At 40.1% G+C, this 16420-nt stretch overlaps 2 protein-coding genes across 4 annotated transcripts in view; one reads left to right on the top strand and one right to left on the bottom strand.

Annotated features, from left to right (window-relative positions):
- TREML1 (triggering receptor expressed on myeloid cells like 1) overlaps positions 1-16420 on the bottom strand; it is a 74861-nt gene that overhangs the window by 22712 nt on the left and 35729 nt on the right. The gene's annotated exons all lie outside the window — the stretch shown is intronic.
- The window catches only part of LOC131833936 (adenylate cyclase type 10-like), a 40977-nt gene continuing 25399 nt past the window's right edge, over positions 843-16420 (top strand). For all 3 annotated transcript variants that reach the window (XR_009354693.1, XM_059177884.1, XM_059177885.1), the window contains exons 1-9: positions 843-1015; positions 1883-1987; positions 5103-5141; positions 5868-6011; positions 9909-10114; positions 10401-10491; positions 10585-10673; positions 11309-11500; positions 12193-12314. Coding sequence is in view for 2 of the 3 variants with exons in the window: in XM_059177884.1 (XP_059033867.1) it covers positions 856-1015; positions 1883-1987; positions 5103-5141; positions 5868-6011; positions 9909-10114; positions 10401-10491; positions 10585-10673; positions 11309-11500; positions 12193-12314 (1148 nt within the window). In the remaining variant the exon portion in view is untranslated. The remainder of the gene's footprint in view (positions 1016-1882; positions 1988-5102; positions 5142-5867; positions 6012-9908; positions 10115-10400; positions 10492-10584; positions 10674-11308; positions 11501-12192; positions 12315-16420) is intronic.

Consider the following 16420-nt stretch of genomic DNA (forward strand, 5'->3'; position numbering starts at 1 on the left):
AAAGCTTTTGCACGGAAGATGCTTCAAGAATTCTTTCTTGGCTGTTTGCTCCCAAACCCCAACATTTTCACATCAGTTATCACCGAAACAGCACTGATTGGGTCTTGTAGAACTAAAGATAGTGAAGCTGTAATTTTTAGATGTTTTTTTTTTTTTAAATTTCTGCAGAAAAAACACGGATGCTTTCCTGATTGTTAAAAATCGACAACATACTCATCCTGTTACTAATGTGAATTCTCCCAAGAATCTGAGCGACTGACGGGCAACCTCAGATAGGCCTTTACCACACACGGAACCAGGAGCTGGATCTAGAGCAAAGTAACCCCAGGAGCACTCTCAGGAGACACCCTATAGACCTGTCCTGGCAGATAAGAGAAACAGAAGAAATTCTCTAACAGTTAAGGCAGTGACTATTACATAGCCTTAATCTAAGAGTGTGAAATTTAAAGACCATACTGAGGTTGCTTTAGTCAGATGCTAAATGGAACACTGCCCTTAGAAATTCAAATGAGCCAGCATTCCACTCTGATGACAGAAGACCCCTCTATTGACACTGAGATCATCTGTCTTACTGCAGAAGCATGCTCACGGTTCAAGATTCTTAAGCGTCATCTCAAGCCTGTCTGGAACGCACTGCCCCTCTCCAAGTCCGCTGCTTATCTACCTCGTAGAGGTCTCAAGCAGGGCACGGGGGTGAAGGGGCCGGAGGTCCGGCCGCGCCGGATTGGCACCGCCCCCAAGAAGGCCCGCACTGATTGGTTGGTTCAAGGGACCCGCCAAGGCCATCGTTGCGGATTGGCTGCTACCCGGAGAAACCCCGTTTCCGGTAGCTTGGCGGCCAGCCCCGCCGCCGTCATGGCGACCGGCGAGCGGGTGGCTGCGCTGCCGCCTCTCTGGCCGGTAGAGGCCCGGTTGGCGGCGCTGCTTCCCGACCTTCTGGTGTTCAGGAAGCCCCGGGGATCGGAACCCGAGCTCGCCACGGCCCAGGGCGTCCTCCTTGGCGTCCACGTGACGGGTGAGGGGAGGCGCGTCGCTCTCCCGCCCTCCCCGAGGGGCGGCAGTTGGGGCCCGGCTCCGAGAGGCGTCGGCAGTTACGGGCCTGGCGCTGAGGCAAGCAAAGGCGCGGCTTAACTGCTCGCCGCCGCCTCCTCGAGAAATCTGGAGGGTCAGTTTCAGAGCTGGAGGACTCCTGGAATGGTCTGGCGTAGTCCTAGAGTTCACTTCAGACATGAAAGGAAACTCAGAAACGGGAAAGGACTTTTGCGGGACCACTCGGCAGGCTTTGAACCCAAGTTTTCTCCCAATACGCATACCGCCTCAGCCAGTTCTTTCTTCCGCTCACTTAATTCCTTTTTGGGTCCCTAAGTGTGTGCCCGCCACCGCTCTAGGAATTAGAAATCCAGCAGCTACTTCGAGAGTCGCTCACTTAACAAATACTGTAGAGTTTGTGGCATGGATCTGAAGATGAGTGATCTGAAGGTGCCTGACCTCGAGGAGCTCGCCATCTGAGTTGTCCATAAAGTTTTAATCCATCCCCCCGTCTTTGGTCTCTCCGTCCCTCACGTGGGGGAGAAATCCTATTTCTCTTTGTCCAGAGAGCTTAAAGAGGACATGGCAGAAACGGGGTAACAGGCTAGAGATGAAAGGGGGTGCTTGTGGGTGAATCTTGATCTGCAGCTCCTGGAAACGAAGGGGGTGTGGCTCCCTGGATTCTCAGAGGCGGCAGCTACCAGCCAGGTCCCGAATATGAACACTTGTTAAAAGGTCATGCAATTACTTAACTGGAGGAGATCTGCTTCTTTACACTGGCCTGATACGAGCAGGGAATAGAGCCTAAAAGTTCAGGATTTGCAGCTAACGTAATTTTTGTTTTGTCGGCTAGGGTTTACAGCATTAATGGATAGGTTCAGCCTGACCTGCAAGTCGGAAAATGACATGGACAAACTGGCCCACATCTTCAGTTATTACATTAGTGACATCGTGGAGCGTGAGTGACTTTTGTAGGGAAGTCAGGAGGTGTGGTGCTGGGTTCCTGAGGGTTTGTAACAGGAGGGGGTTTGGGCTACTTGAAAAAATACTAAAAGGTTATTCATTTAGTGTTAATCATCGTTCATTCATTCATTCATTCATTCATTCCTTTTTCATGTTTTGGGTTGTTTTTTTTTTAAGATTTTTGTTTATTTGAGAGAGAGAGAGACAGAGATAGCGAAAGAGAGCATGAGCTGGGAGGAGAGGGAGAAGCAGGCTTTTATTTTATTTCTTTTTTGCAACTAACAAGCTAGATTTTTGCCTGTATCTCCCATTCTACCTACTTTCACATCCTGTTGACTCAATGTTCAGAAAGGGGGGAAACTAATTTTAATTTTTACTTTGAATGTTTAAATCTTATTTCAAAACAAAGTATTCCTCAGGTTGCCTCTTCTAACAATAATGTAATGTGCCACATGTGTTTATATCCAATATAATTTACAAAACACTTTCTCTCATTTTCTTACTGCATTTTGATCCTGTGAAGTAGGACTGAGTGTTTTCTTCATCTTCTGCCATATATTAAGCTCGTGGAAATTAGCCTAATCTGGGGAAGAAAAAATAAATAGCTCCTTATATGTGCCGTAAATGTTTTGAGTACATATTCTTTTTTTTTTTAATTTAATTTAATTTTTTAAATATTTTTTAAATATTTTATTTATTCATTTGAGAGAAAGAAGAGAAGCAGGGGGTGCAGCAGAGGGAGAAGCAGATTCCCAGCTGAGCAGAGAGCCTGGGATCGGATCTGAACTGAAGGCAGATGTTTAACCAACTGAGCCACCCCGGTGCCCTTGAGTGCCATTCTCTGATATGCACTGTAAAAGGTGCAGGGTGTGCAAAACCTCCTCTAGTTAGACCTACCCCCAGCAATTATTTTGGTCCTGAAACCTTTGGTACTTATATAACATTCCCTTCTTTTATTGACAATGTCCATACAGTCATGTGCATAATTCTGAGATTCACCAGAATTCTTACTTTGTGGAATCTCCTTTAGGAACTTGTTTATTTGACTTGCCTCTTACCCCTGAGGAACACTTGTGAAAGGCCTTTGGATTTTTCTCATCAAGTTTAGATGAAAGGGAGAGATGGAAATTATATTATAACACCAGGAATTACTGGATAATAGAAGTACAAGGGAAAATAAAATGTAATAGTTGCCCTCTTGAAGTTTCCATGTTTGTGGGAGAGATAACAAGATAATTACAGATTATACATTTCGCAAAGGAAATAAATAGGGTGTAGTGGTAAAAAAGAATTGTAGAGTGAGAGATCTTCTCTGTTAGGTAAGATGGTCATAGGAGGCTCCTCTGAAGCTGAAACACAAAGGACGAGAGAAACACCTTGTGAAGAGTGAGGAGTAAAGTATTTCAGGCAGAAGAATGCCAAGTGCGAAGCTTCTAAAATGAGAGGAAGCTTGCTGTGTTCTAGGAACTAAGAAGACCAGTGTGGCTAACACATAACTAGCAGGGGGAAAGAGTGGCTTGAGGTGAGATTGGAGATCATTGAACTCTGTAGGCCACAAGGAGTTTGGATTATATATTTTTGTATAAAGGGAAACTGTTAAAAGGTTCTGGCAAGGGGGTAATGTGATCCGATTTACACTTTTATAGCTCGTTTTAACTGCCTCATGGAGACTGCATTATAGGGAGCTTATAGAGGGCAAGTGGTAAGAATGGAAGCTAGAGGAGGAAGTTGTAGCAACTGTGGAGAGATGATGCTGATTTGGTCTAGGGTAGTGGTTCTCAACCTTCGCAGCACGTTAAATAACCACTCGGGGAGCTTTTTAAAAACCTTAGTGTCTAGGCTTTACCCCAGACCAACTAAATCAGGATACCTTTGGGTAAGCCCAGAAATAAGGATTTTTTTAAAGTTTCACAGGCTATTCCAATGTTGAAGCCAAGGTTACAGGCAAGGTGGAAACCCCTGGTCTAGGGATAAGGGAGTGGAGCCATAAGGAGACGAATTGATCTGCAATGTGTTTTGCAGGTTTAGCAGACAAGATTTGCTGGTATATTGCTGTCAGTGGGAAGTAGTGAGGAAAGTGACTCTGAAGATTTTTTTGGCTTTCATAACTGAATGATGGTGGTGTCACTTACCGAGTTGAACAAGACTGGACTTTGAGAAAGAAAATCAAGTGTTCTGTTTTGAATATACGGAGTTGAGATGTCAATAAGTCATTCAAATGGAAAAATGAAGTCAGTAGCTATGATGGAACCTGGAGCTCAGAGAACAGATCTTTGTTAGAGACAAAAAGTGAGTTGATGGCATAAAGATGTTAGAGTTAGGAACTGATTGAGTCCACATGAAGAGAGTGTAAATAAAGAGAAAGAGCCTTATACTGAGGCTTGAGGGACTCCAGGACAGACTATGATTAGAGAGAAAGAACTTTAAAAAGAAATTATAAAACAGCCAGGTAGTATATTGTGGTGTTGCTGAAGCCAAAGTAGAAGTAGTGTCTCTAAGAGAAGAGGGCTGGGGCTGGCTGAGTTGAAAATGAAAGGTATAAAGTACAGTGCTGTGAGAAAATACTGAATTTAGCAAGGTGAATGCCATTGATGATCTTGATAAATTTTACTGAAGTGGAGAAGAGAATGGTAGAGAAAAAGTTTAAGAGTGACTAGGATACAAGGAGCAAATTGTATACGGCCAACACTTTTGAGAAATTTTTTGCTGGAGATGAAGCAGAAAAATGGAGCTAATAGCAAGAAAAGGTAGAATCAAGAATAGGTGGATAAACTTTCTTGTGTTTTGTTTTCATTTTTAAAGATATTAATGGAAATGATCTAGTGGAGAGGAGATAAGGGAGGGAGTAGAAGGGGCTAGGATCCAAAGTCCAGGGGGGTGACCTTGAAGAGAACAGCAGTATTTCTTTCATTTTCAAGAAGATGGATATAGATACAGACAGATTTGGGGAGGAGCTAAGGGAAAGGAAAGGGTCCCTTGGAGAGAACAAATAGACCAGATAAGATACGAGGAAAAATTCAGTAGAACATTCTTCTAATCATATATAATTCTGCTATGATCTAGTATATCTGATTTTGATGCATTATCTTCTCTCATTTACTTGATTTCAGATGTTCTTTGTTTTGGAGGAGATATCCTAAATATCACAGGTATTTTTCAGTTTTTCTGAATATTTAAAGGACCGTGAGTGAGGAAGACTTCATTTAGGTGGAATTTGGCATATTTGTTTATTCAGCATTGTTTTATTATTTAATATGTACTCAGCCCTGGGGAAACAAAATGAAGAAGGCACAGTCACTGGCTCAAAGATTCTCTCAGTCTAATAGAAAAACCTTGCCCATATTAAGTTCAAAGATGCTTTACATTTTGCTTAATTGAATGACAGACAAATAAGTGCCTATAAAGCACTTAGTTGCATGAGAAAACTAATGAGAAACTTAGTCCTGAGAGCAAAAGCTATGTGTAAGATAAGGAGGAGGCAAAATCTCCATTTGGAGAACTCTCAGGATCATTGATAGCCATATGCTTGGCCTCTTTTTTTAAACTTAATTAAGCCAACCTTGAAATTAAATTTGAACATGAACTTATATTTTATGAACCTCTTAGTTAGTGCCCCTCCCATTCTGTTAGTATACTGGTGGAGGGAAGATTATAAAAAATAAACTATAGGAATGTTTCAGCTTCTGCCTTGTCTTGTTTTTTATATGATGAGTGGTTTTGAGGCTTTAAGGCAGTATTTTAACCAAGTATAATGTATAGGGCCAAAGAACCTTGCCTGACACCTTGCATGATATTTTCTGCCTTATTGGGGGCTTTACCCAGATCAGGAGAATACAGATATTTGATCCTTGTCATCCTGTCTTGTGTGTCTGCAGGGAATGTGCTCCTGGCACTCTGGACAGTGAAACAGAATCAACTCAGTGACATCATTACCCTGGTGGCAAAATGCAGTCTGGAGATACAGGAGAAATTTGGAATCTACCATACGAGAGAAGGCCAGGACCTAAAGCTAAAGATAGGTAGTAGCTACTAAAAGAGTGATAAATTTAAAAAAAAAATCTATAAAAATTCAAAATATAAATGACAACCTGAAAAAAAAATCTGCAGCTTATATCATATACACAAAGGGTAAATATTAGAAATAGAACACGTAGAAATCAACAAAAGACTAACATTTTAAGAGATGGGAAAGATGAGAAAGGACATGAATAAATAGTACATAGACAAAGAAATACATCTCTTTTAACATGTGAAAAAATACTCAATTTCATAATAAGAAAAATGCCAGTTGAAAGTACATTGAGATTATTTCTCACCTATAGATACTAAAAATTCAAATCCTGAACACACTGTTGATGAGGCAATGAGGAATAAACACTCTCATACACACTGCTAGTGGGAGTCAACGGCAGTACAACTGCTATGAAGAATAATTTTGGTAATCTGTGTTGAGATTCCAAATGCATTTATTCTCAACCTAGCAATCCCACTTCTAAATATTTATCCTATAGGTATACCTGAGTATGTGTGCAATGTTATAGGTACATGATTTTTTATTGCAATATGGTTTTTAATAAAACTATCTAAAGGAGACTGTTTAAATAAACAATATGTCTACTCAATGAGATTTTCTGCAACTTTAAAAAGGTATTCTGATATAGCTTCAAAATATAGTTGAGAAAAAGCAAGATGCAAAGCCCTGTGGTATGCTACCTTGTATATAAAGATGAAAAATAAGAATTTTTTTGTTTGTTCCTATTTGTATAAAGAAACACTAGAAAGATATATAAGAAACTAATAAAAGTTACCTATTGGAGGAAAAACTGTTATATTAGCTTCAGGTGTACAATACAGTGATTCAGCAATTTCTTACATCACCCAGTGCTCATCACAAGTGCCCTCCTTCATTCCCACCACCTATTTCACCCATCCCCCCCACCCCATCCCCCCACTCCATAACCATCAGTTTGTTTTCTATAGTTAAGAATCTATTTCTTGGTTTGCCTTTCTCCCCCCCTCTTTTGTTCATTTGTTTCTTAAATTCCACATAGGTATGAAATCATATGATATTTGTCTTTCTCTGACTTATTTCCTTTAACATTGTACTCTTAGCTCCATCCATGTTGTTTCAAATGGCAAGGTTTCATTTTTTATGGCTGAATAATATTCCATTGTGTATGCATGTGTGCATGTGTGTTTGTGTGTGTGAGATATCTTCTTTTTTAAATATTTACTTATTTGACAGAGAGCACAAGCAGAGGAGCAAAAGGCAGATGGAGAGGGAGAAGTAACAAGAGTGCTTATTATCAGTGGGACTTAAAGCCTGGAACTTTAAAAAACAGTGGGCTTGATTCTGAGAGAGCTCAGCTAGTGATAGGAAGCTGAGCCTCTGCCCTAAAGGAAGCTGAGCCTCTGCCCTAAAATAGACAGCACAGAAAATGGTGTACAGAGATACAGCTTGGAAGCAGAAGTTTGAAAGGCGCCTGTGGTTTATGGGAAGGAGAGTTGGTTACTAATCTCAGAGTTCTCTGAGGGACTTCTCCAGGAACCAAGGAGCTGGCATGTGCTATTTTCCTCCCCTGCCCCTCATCATAAACACACCGCTGCCTATGGGTTTGATCATACTGTGCCCTGTCCCCTCCAGCCAGACCTGCCTCAGTCCTGGTGCTGTGGATCCTCTCCCCGAGAAGACCCAGACAATCCCTGCCAACACTGTATCTCCTGACCTCCCATGGGGGATGCACACACATTGTTAAAATTAAACACCCTACCCTTGCCTGCTGTCCAAAGTGCCCAAGTCCTCTGGCCTCTGAATCAGCTACACATGCCCTGTGGAGGAGGATCAGTGCCACTAATTAAAAGTGCACATCCTGCCCACTACCTGCAAGAGCAAAAGATGTAGCTGGCTTTCCTAACACACAGGAACAGACACAGAGTGTTAGGCAGAATGAGGGGACAGAAGAATGTGTCACAAAGGGAATCTGCTTTCATCTTTATCCTTGTTTTTATATAATGTCTTTTCCCCCCTCTGGCTGCTGTTAGGGTTTTTTCTTTATCATTGGTTTTGGATAAATCTGATATGATGTCCCTTGGTATAGTTTTCTTCACTTGTGCTTGCAGCTCATTGAAATTCTGAATCTATAGAGTTTGGGTTTTATCAAATTTAGAAAATGTTCTGCCATTATTTTTCCAAGTAATTTTTTTCTCTCTTCCACCTCCTCTGTCCAATTATACACATATTAGGCTGCTTGAAATTGTCCTACAAGTCATTGATATTATTTCTTTTTTCCTCCTTGTGTTTCATTTTGGATAGTTTCTATTTCAGTGTTTTCAACTGTACAGAGACCTTTTTTTTATATATATAATCTCTACTTAGTCATTTTCTAGGTTCTTGAATATAGTTAAACTTTTAATCTTTTCTTATTTACTAATTCTGTCATCTGCGTTATTCTGGGTTGGGCTTGATTAATTGATTTTTCTCCTCATTGTGATTGATTTTTCTCCTCATTGTGGATCATATTTTCCTTCTTTGCATGCCTGGTTATTTTGGGGTGGGTGCCAGACACTGTGAATTTAACCTTGTTGGATGCTGGATTTCTTTTATACTTCTATAAATATTCTTGTATATACTTCTGAGGTGTGGTTAGCTTAATTTTTTTCAGGTTTTGCTTTTAAACTTTGCTGGGACCACAGCAGTGTTTAGTCTAGGGCTGGTTTTGCCCCCATTCTGGAGGCAAACTCCTTCTAAGTACTGTGTACCTAACGTCCTGTGAATTATTAAGTTTGGCACTCTGGCTAGTGGGAATAGGAACTATTGCCAGCCCTGTGTGATATTGGGGATTGTTCCTTCTAAACTTTTCAGGTGATTCTTTCCCTGGTTTCAGGTAATTTGCTGACATTGATGTACTTATTAGTTCTCAGTACTCAGCTAAAGACTTGTAGGGGATCTGGTACAATTCTCTGGAATTCTGTTTCTCTACACTTCTCTCCAGTACTCACATGCCCTGCAAACTCTAGCCAGCTTGGCCTCCTCAGGTCTTAGCTCTGTTTCCTCACCTTGAGGTGTCCTCTGGGCTATACCTGGGCTTCTCTTCCTTGAGAAGTCCTAGAAACTCTTCCATGCAGTAAACCAGGGTACCAAAGGGTTCATCTTGTTTGTTTCCCATCTCTCAGCTATCATTATCCTTTGTTACCTGATGTCCAATATCTTGAAAACTGTTACTCTGTGTGTGTTTTCTAGTTTCTTCATTTGTTCTGGGAATTATGGTAAATATACCACCTGTTAATCCATCTTGGCCAAAAGTATGTGTCTGCAATTCTTTAGAAAGTATTTTCCCTTTGTTTTTAGTTTGGATTGGGTAACTTAACTAAGGGCAGGCTTAACAGATATAGTCCTTTTTTCCTTGGCAAGCAAACCAGTTTTTTAGCAATATTAGCAGTAAGAAATGCCTCAGGATAAGAAAAACAGGAGATAGAATAAAAGTATATGGCAAAGCCCAAGCCTGGTAAAATGCCGATTGGTATTTTATCTGGTAAAATCACTTAGCCTTCATTATACGCTGAGGAGGTGGTATAGTCACTGTGGCAGGAGTTTCTTAGCATAACCATTAGGTCTCTACCATCACAACCTGGTTGTTTATTAGAAGAACAATTTTAAAGAGAGAAATCTTAGAGGCCTAGGATCTCTTGATTCTTCTTCCATACAACCCAAGTTTGTTTGAATGTCTCTGGGTATGCTTATGACAGGAGGAAATCCAGGGCAAAGTAATATTTTTGAAGGTAAGCTCACCTAATATTTTTGCAGTAACAAGATTGGCCTGATACATAGAGCAATGTGAGGATTCCAGACACCACCCTTTGCATAGTTTTCCAGTTGAGTTTGACTATTCACCACTTGTCTCCTTTTTTCTGGATAGGTCTATCTGCAGGTCGGATTTTCCAGGTTATTGTTGGAGATGAGCAGCGACAGTACCTCTTGGTGATCGGGCGGGATGTGGATGATGTCCAGGTAGCACAGCGTTTGGCTCAGGCAAATGAGATTGTCTTGTCCTGGAACTGCTGGAAGCTCTGTGAGCAGTACATGTTTGAAGTGGAAATCATGAGGGAGGATGAAGCTGTGAAGGTAGGAGGCTGGTCCCATCCACTGCACGTCCTGAAAAGGCCTTCCTACTGCACAGGGCAGTGCTCTGGTGGTGGTTGCGTATGGCTTGACCAAACCAACAACCACTGGAACTCTATTTTGGAGGGAGGTGGGGGATATCCTCCCAGGAAGTTAGATGAGGCAGAACAGTGAGGCTGGAAAGATACATGATCAACAAGGGAAATGACATCCTCAGCCCCTCTGTTAAGGGACCAACAGTAATGCAGTTGGTGGGTGGGCATACAATTGAGCGGTTTCCTTTCTTTAGTTAAGAGATATGCGGATCATTGACCCATTTGATTTTGATGAGCATTTTGACAAGTGCCTTGATTACCTGCCACATTACCGGACAAGTGCTGGTAAGTTACTTGGTCCTTTCTTCCCAAGCCCAAAATTTCAAAGATAAATTTTGCATATGGCTGGAGACAATTTGTTTGTTTTCCTTTTCTCAGATACTCTAAGAACTGCCCTGGAGTTGGATCCAGACTCTGCGCTTGAACAAACCCTGCGAAAGCACATAACGAAAAACCTTTTGAAGAAGGTTATTTCCTAGTTCTTGAGTCATCATGTAAACTGTGTGTGTGTTTATGTTGACTGGTCTACAAAAGATCTTTTGTCATTTACAAAAGATCATATGATCTTTTCCTATTAATCCAGTTCATCTTCATCTCCTGCTCTCCGTTGTAATGCCAGCAGGTTTCCCTATCTGTACCAGTTCCTGTGATGACATGTCATAATTTTAGATTTCTCAGTTCTAGCAAGTGGGAGACGTATCTGTTTTTCAGTTTTCCTTCAAGAAACTAGTACACTGTAAACAGGGTAGAGAGTATATGCTTGGTAAATATGTGTTGATTGATTGTGTATATATGAATCTATATGAATCCCTTAGTAAGTGATATAATGACTAATAGAATGGGCATATCAAACTAACTCATAAAGAGAAAACATCAAAGTGTGGCAAATTTCATCAGTGAATTAGGTTTAAAGTCAAACAGTTTTTTAAATTCCAAGTGTACTGGTTTGTACATCTATACTTCTCAAACCTGAATTTTAAGTTTTGTGTCTGACATTTGTAAGTTATTTTCTCATATTCATCATAGAATATAGAATTCAGATGCTTATACATGATACTGAGAGTTGAAGATACAGGCAAGATAACTCACTGTGTCTTTGTAGATTGATGAAGGGCAACCTATGGAGTACATATCCGAATTCCGTACTGTGACTATGGTTTTGGTCAGCCTAGAGTTCAACAAGACAGCATGGATGTTGCATTTATGTCATCTTATCCAGGAGGCTGCCCTGTATATCTCCACAGTCATAGAGAAAGGAGGTGGCCAGCTAAGCCAGATCTTTATGTTTGAGAAAGTAAGTACAAGAAAACTTGACGCATCAGCATTAAAGGTGAGTGAGGGATAATAGTCTTGTTCCCCACATAACATATAACACATGTGTGAGGCAAATTCCCTGCTGTGTATTTTGTGACAAGCTATAGGACATCGAAAGTTCAACTAGTAATAGTTAAGGAATGGGATGTTCTGGTTAATTTAATTTTCAGGGTAACTAAAGATTACTCTCATGTCCTTTTTTTTTTTTTTTAATTTAAATTCTTGTTGAGAAATCGTTATCAGAGCAAAAGCATATTTTTCTGGTTCTTTTAGTCAAGTGAGTATAATCAGATATTTCTGACCATTGAGAAGTTTGAAAAAGAGCAGTATCATAATACATGACATTATAGGTGAATAAAAATGTGAGTAGATAGCTCAAGTTATATACTAGAAATGGAATTTTTGAAAAGTTCTTGAAATCCGTTTATCTTGTGTTTTAAATTTCAGTTCTTTGTAGAATTAGTTAAATCAAGATTTTATTATTTCTTCTTCTTTTTTTAAATCTCCATGTTGATATGTCCCAGTGTCCATTTCATGAATCCTACTCAATATTCCCAACAGAAAACCAGTGGGGAAGTGCTCTGGCTTCATTCAGGGGAGTTGGTCCAGTTGAGGCAAGCATAGTCTTTCACCAGGTAAACTTCTCTTTTCCTTCTTTGTCATCTGTCCCAGGGCTGCATGTTCTTCTGTGTTTTTGGCCTTCCAGGGGATAAGAAGCCAGATGAGTGTGCACATGCCCTGGAGAGCTCCTTCAGCATCTTCAGCTTCTGCTGGGAGAATCTTGCTGAGACCAAGTGAGAAGGAAGGTGGGGCAGAGAGGAGCTTCTCAGGCCCCAGGGGGCTCTTCAGGCAGGGTAGGAGGCAGTAACAAGTAGCTGGGGTTGAGAGTGTCCAGAATCTGCTTACAGGGGAGGGAACATGCTAAGGGAAATCAGAAAATAAGCTCTATTAAGGAATCAGTAGGTACAGAATTAGGAAGTAGCAGTACTCAGGGAAAATGAAGATAAGTTTCTACCTAATGGAGTGGAAGAGGGAGGAGCCAAATACCCATAACAAGATTTAAGAACACTGCAAAGGAACAAGCAAATGTGTAAATTAATATAATACAAATAACATATCTGTATGTCGTGGGAATGTAGAACAAAGGCTGCCTATCTACAGGGAGGGGAGATGTGGGAAGAGAAGTTGTAGGGCAATTACCAAGATAGGAAGGAACCACCACTGGTTAATACTCTCCTTCCCTTTCAGTCTTAGTGTTTCCTATCCCTTGATTTTTTCTGGAATTCTCACTGATCTCCCTCCTCCTTATCTACCCCACCCTCCCACCTTCTACAAAAGCCTTGTCCTAATAAAGGCATAGAAAATTCCATGTTCCCACTAGTCGCACTATAACAGTGTGGGCTAAAATTTTTCAGATGACTTTTTTTTCCCCACTAGAAAGCCCTGAGGAAGGTATATACATAAATAAATTTGAAAAGTTATTTTTAACATTAACATCAAGTCAGAGATTTGTTTGCCATACTTATCCAAAATGAATAAAAATTACATAGCACTTCAACTTAGATAGGATATTTTGTATATGCTACAAGTGTGAATGTTTTTATCCCTCTTTTCCATGTGAGGAAACTAAGGCCACAGAAGAGGAGTTTCTAGCATACAGCAGAGCTGATAATGAAACCCAGACCTTCTGTCCTCAAATCCTGTATCATTTTCATTACCTAACAGCTGCCTCTTATAAAATGTAAATACTCTCCAAAAGGGAAAACCTATATTACTAATGTGATACTATTGTAGAGGCATTTTAATATCTATAATTTTCTTATATTATATATCTTATGTTATCTAATATTCTTATAGAGTATTAGTACTGAAAAGGAACTTAGAAATGATCTGACCCAACTTTTTATTTTACAGATAGGAAAGATGTTTCAGATGCTTCATAGATAATCAAACTCTTAGCCCAAGGCACATATGTATTGGCACTTCTTTTAAACCTGATGGGATCTGCAGGTACTCCTACAGCCCACTTCCCACTTCTCTCTCTCTAATATAGTATCAAATCCTGTATCATTTTCATTACCTAACAGCTGCCTCTTATAAAATGTGCTGGGCCATCTCTTCCAGTGCTGGTCTCTTCTGCTCTTGAATTTTACATGGACATGTGGCCTTCGAGAGTCCTGCCTTTTACTCCTGAATGAGATATTCATTTCTCAGATCATAGTTTTGTGCTTTTGGTCTTTTTTATTTTAGAATATAGTAGATTTTCAAGAGCTAGATATAATCTTGGAGTTCCTCTAATCTGTCCTCCTTTTTTTAAATCTGACCTTCTGAACTAAGATCTAGAAACTAAGATCCAGAGATTATATTGGTAAGCTGCATAGCTTGACAATGTCAAAGCCTGAAAGCTAGTTTCCAGGTCAGTGTTTTTTTCCTTGAAGATAATAACTAATTGAGTAATTTCCCGAAGTGTAGTTGGTAGAACATTGGCTCCTTAATAAATCATGAAAAAAAGATTCTCATGGCCAAATGTGTTTGGGAAGTGATGCAAACTATATTTCCTTCTTGGAGGTTCACAATATACATTAGTATCAAAAAGTTCTGAGTAGTCTTATAATAAAGAAACTTGTTTCATCAACATTTGAATCAACATTTCAAATTTACTTGATCACCAAACACTTTTCTCCAGAAAGACCTAAAAACATCCAGAAGAATGACTGTTCTGAGGAGCATATTTTGGGAAATTCTGTACTAGCAGGTGCTAAGTTTGCCTTCTTCACCCATAATCCAAGTGTAGAGATGTAACCGAAGAGTTGCTTTGTGACATCAGTAGCTGGGACTACAACTCAGGCCTCTGCATGATGTCAGCCTTGCCCAGACCCCAAACCACATTCCAGGTCTCCTTTCTCAGTGACCCTATTCACTTTGGATCATTTTATAAATTCTTCTTTCTAATCTAGGAAGTACTTTCAGTTTTCAGTTCATTTGCAGAAAAAGATGATTTTCTGAGTCTTATGATTAATCAGGCTTTTCTGGTTGGTGACTGTTTCTCCAGAATATTTTTGAGACTCAGCAAATGTAGTCTCAGAATCTCTTCATTATAATTCTTTGGCACCAGAAACACTTTCTGTATATTTACTTATGTTAAAGAATATAGTTTTTTCATCAGTGAAGAACATCTCTTTAAAAAAAAAAGAAGAAGAAGAAGAAGAAGGAACACAGACTACCAGGAAAAGCAAGGGGGAATTCTAAAGTCCAGTAGAAAGAAAGAGAGAATAGAGTAGAAAGAAAGAGTAGAAAGAAATGAGAATAGTATGGTTTGTTCATTCTCATAGCCTTGTTAGTGGCTGAGTTTATTGCATGTGTGAATGCATCCACTCGGCAAGCATTCACAAGCCAGGCACATGCTAGGTGTGATGAATGTAAAAAGAAATAAAATACTGCCTCCTCCACTAGGTAAACAACTAATTTTAATACCATGAAATGTAAGTGTAGGAATAAAATGCTAGAGGAGCTGCAGCAAATTGCTATGGGAAGACAGAGCCATTCTTCCAGGGGTCACAGAGGAGTCTTGACTATAAAGACAACATCTGAACCAGGTTGAGAAAGGAAGTTCAACATTTGGGGAAAGCGAGAAAGGGTGTTTTAGAAGAAGGAAGCATGGTGAAACATCCAAAGATGTTTAGTCTTATTGTGTGGCAGCAAAACCAACTGTCTGGTTCAGGTCTTGGTTTTCTCTTACTTACTCTGAACAATGGGCCCAAGAAAAAGTCCTCAATCCTGGCCTTAGAGGAAAGCAAGAGAGTTTTGATGGCATAGAAACAATAGTGTTAGCATTGCCACTTTTCATGCTCTCTGTAAATAACTAAAAATGGTTTATTTGTAGATTTAACTTGAAAGTAATTTGTGCCTCATTGTACCCTGCCTCTCCATCCACATATCATATCTGTCACGTGAAATTTTCACATCAAGTAAATTTTAACATCAAGTAAATCTAATTATTCCCGGTTATGTAAGAACTTGCCACCTTTGAGCCTTGGCTTCACCTGGAATGGTGTATGCCCCCTTTTTAAATAATTCCTATTTCTTTTTTTTTTTTTTTAAAGATTTATTTTTTATTTATTTGCTAGAGAGAGAGATCACAAGTAGGCAGAGAGGCAGGCAGAGAGAGAGAGAGAGAGAGAGGCAGAAGCAGGCTCCCTGCCAAGCAGAAAGCCTGATGCAGGGCTCGATCCCAGGACCCTGAGATCATGACCTGAGCCGAAGGCAGAGGCTTAACCCACTGAGCCACCCAGGCACCCCAAATAATTCCTATTTCTAATGCTTTCCCATTCCTGGCCTAAGTAGAACCACATCTCCCCTCACTTGTCCCTACTGCACACACCATCAGTGCTGTAGCCATCTTGAACTGCTTTAGTTTTGCACAAATACAGCAGGCTTTTCAGAGTTTCTGCCTTTTCCCACTGGACAGAAGCTGTTGCTCCGCTTTTGCAGTCCTTCATCCTGCACAGTCCAATCATATAGCCTCTCCTTTCTGAGTGCTTTTTCTGACTAGTATGAGTTAGTATGTCCATTCTGTTTGCTCTGTTAATTGGCTGTACTGATTTCTAATACATTGTATTTGTCTTGCTGACTTATAAATATGTCTCTTCATCTCCCTCAATTTCTACCACCTTCCCACTGCCTGAGACTGAATTTCTCCAGAGCAAGATAATCTTTTTTTTCAGAGCAAGATATTTTAAACACCTAGCCCAGGACTTGGTACTGTACATACTTCTCAGTGTTTGTTAAGTGACTGAACCTGTGCACAAATTAATGAATTTTTTAAAAATTACTCATTTTTAAAATGTATTCCAAAGACTAATTTGCTGTAGGAAGGCTTCCATCAACAGCCTGACCCTCT

Source organism: Mustela lutreola, chromosome 6, assembly GCF_030435805.1.
Source record: "Mustela lutreola isolate mMusLut2 chromosome 6, mMusLut2.pri, whole genome shotgun sequence".
Lineage (NCBI taxonomy): Eukaryota > Metazoa > Chordata > Mammalia > Carnivora > Mustelidae > Mustela > Mustela lutreola.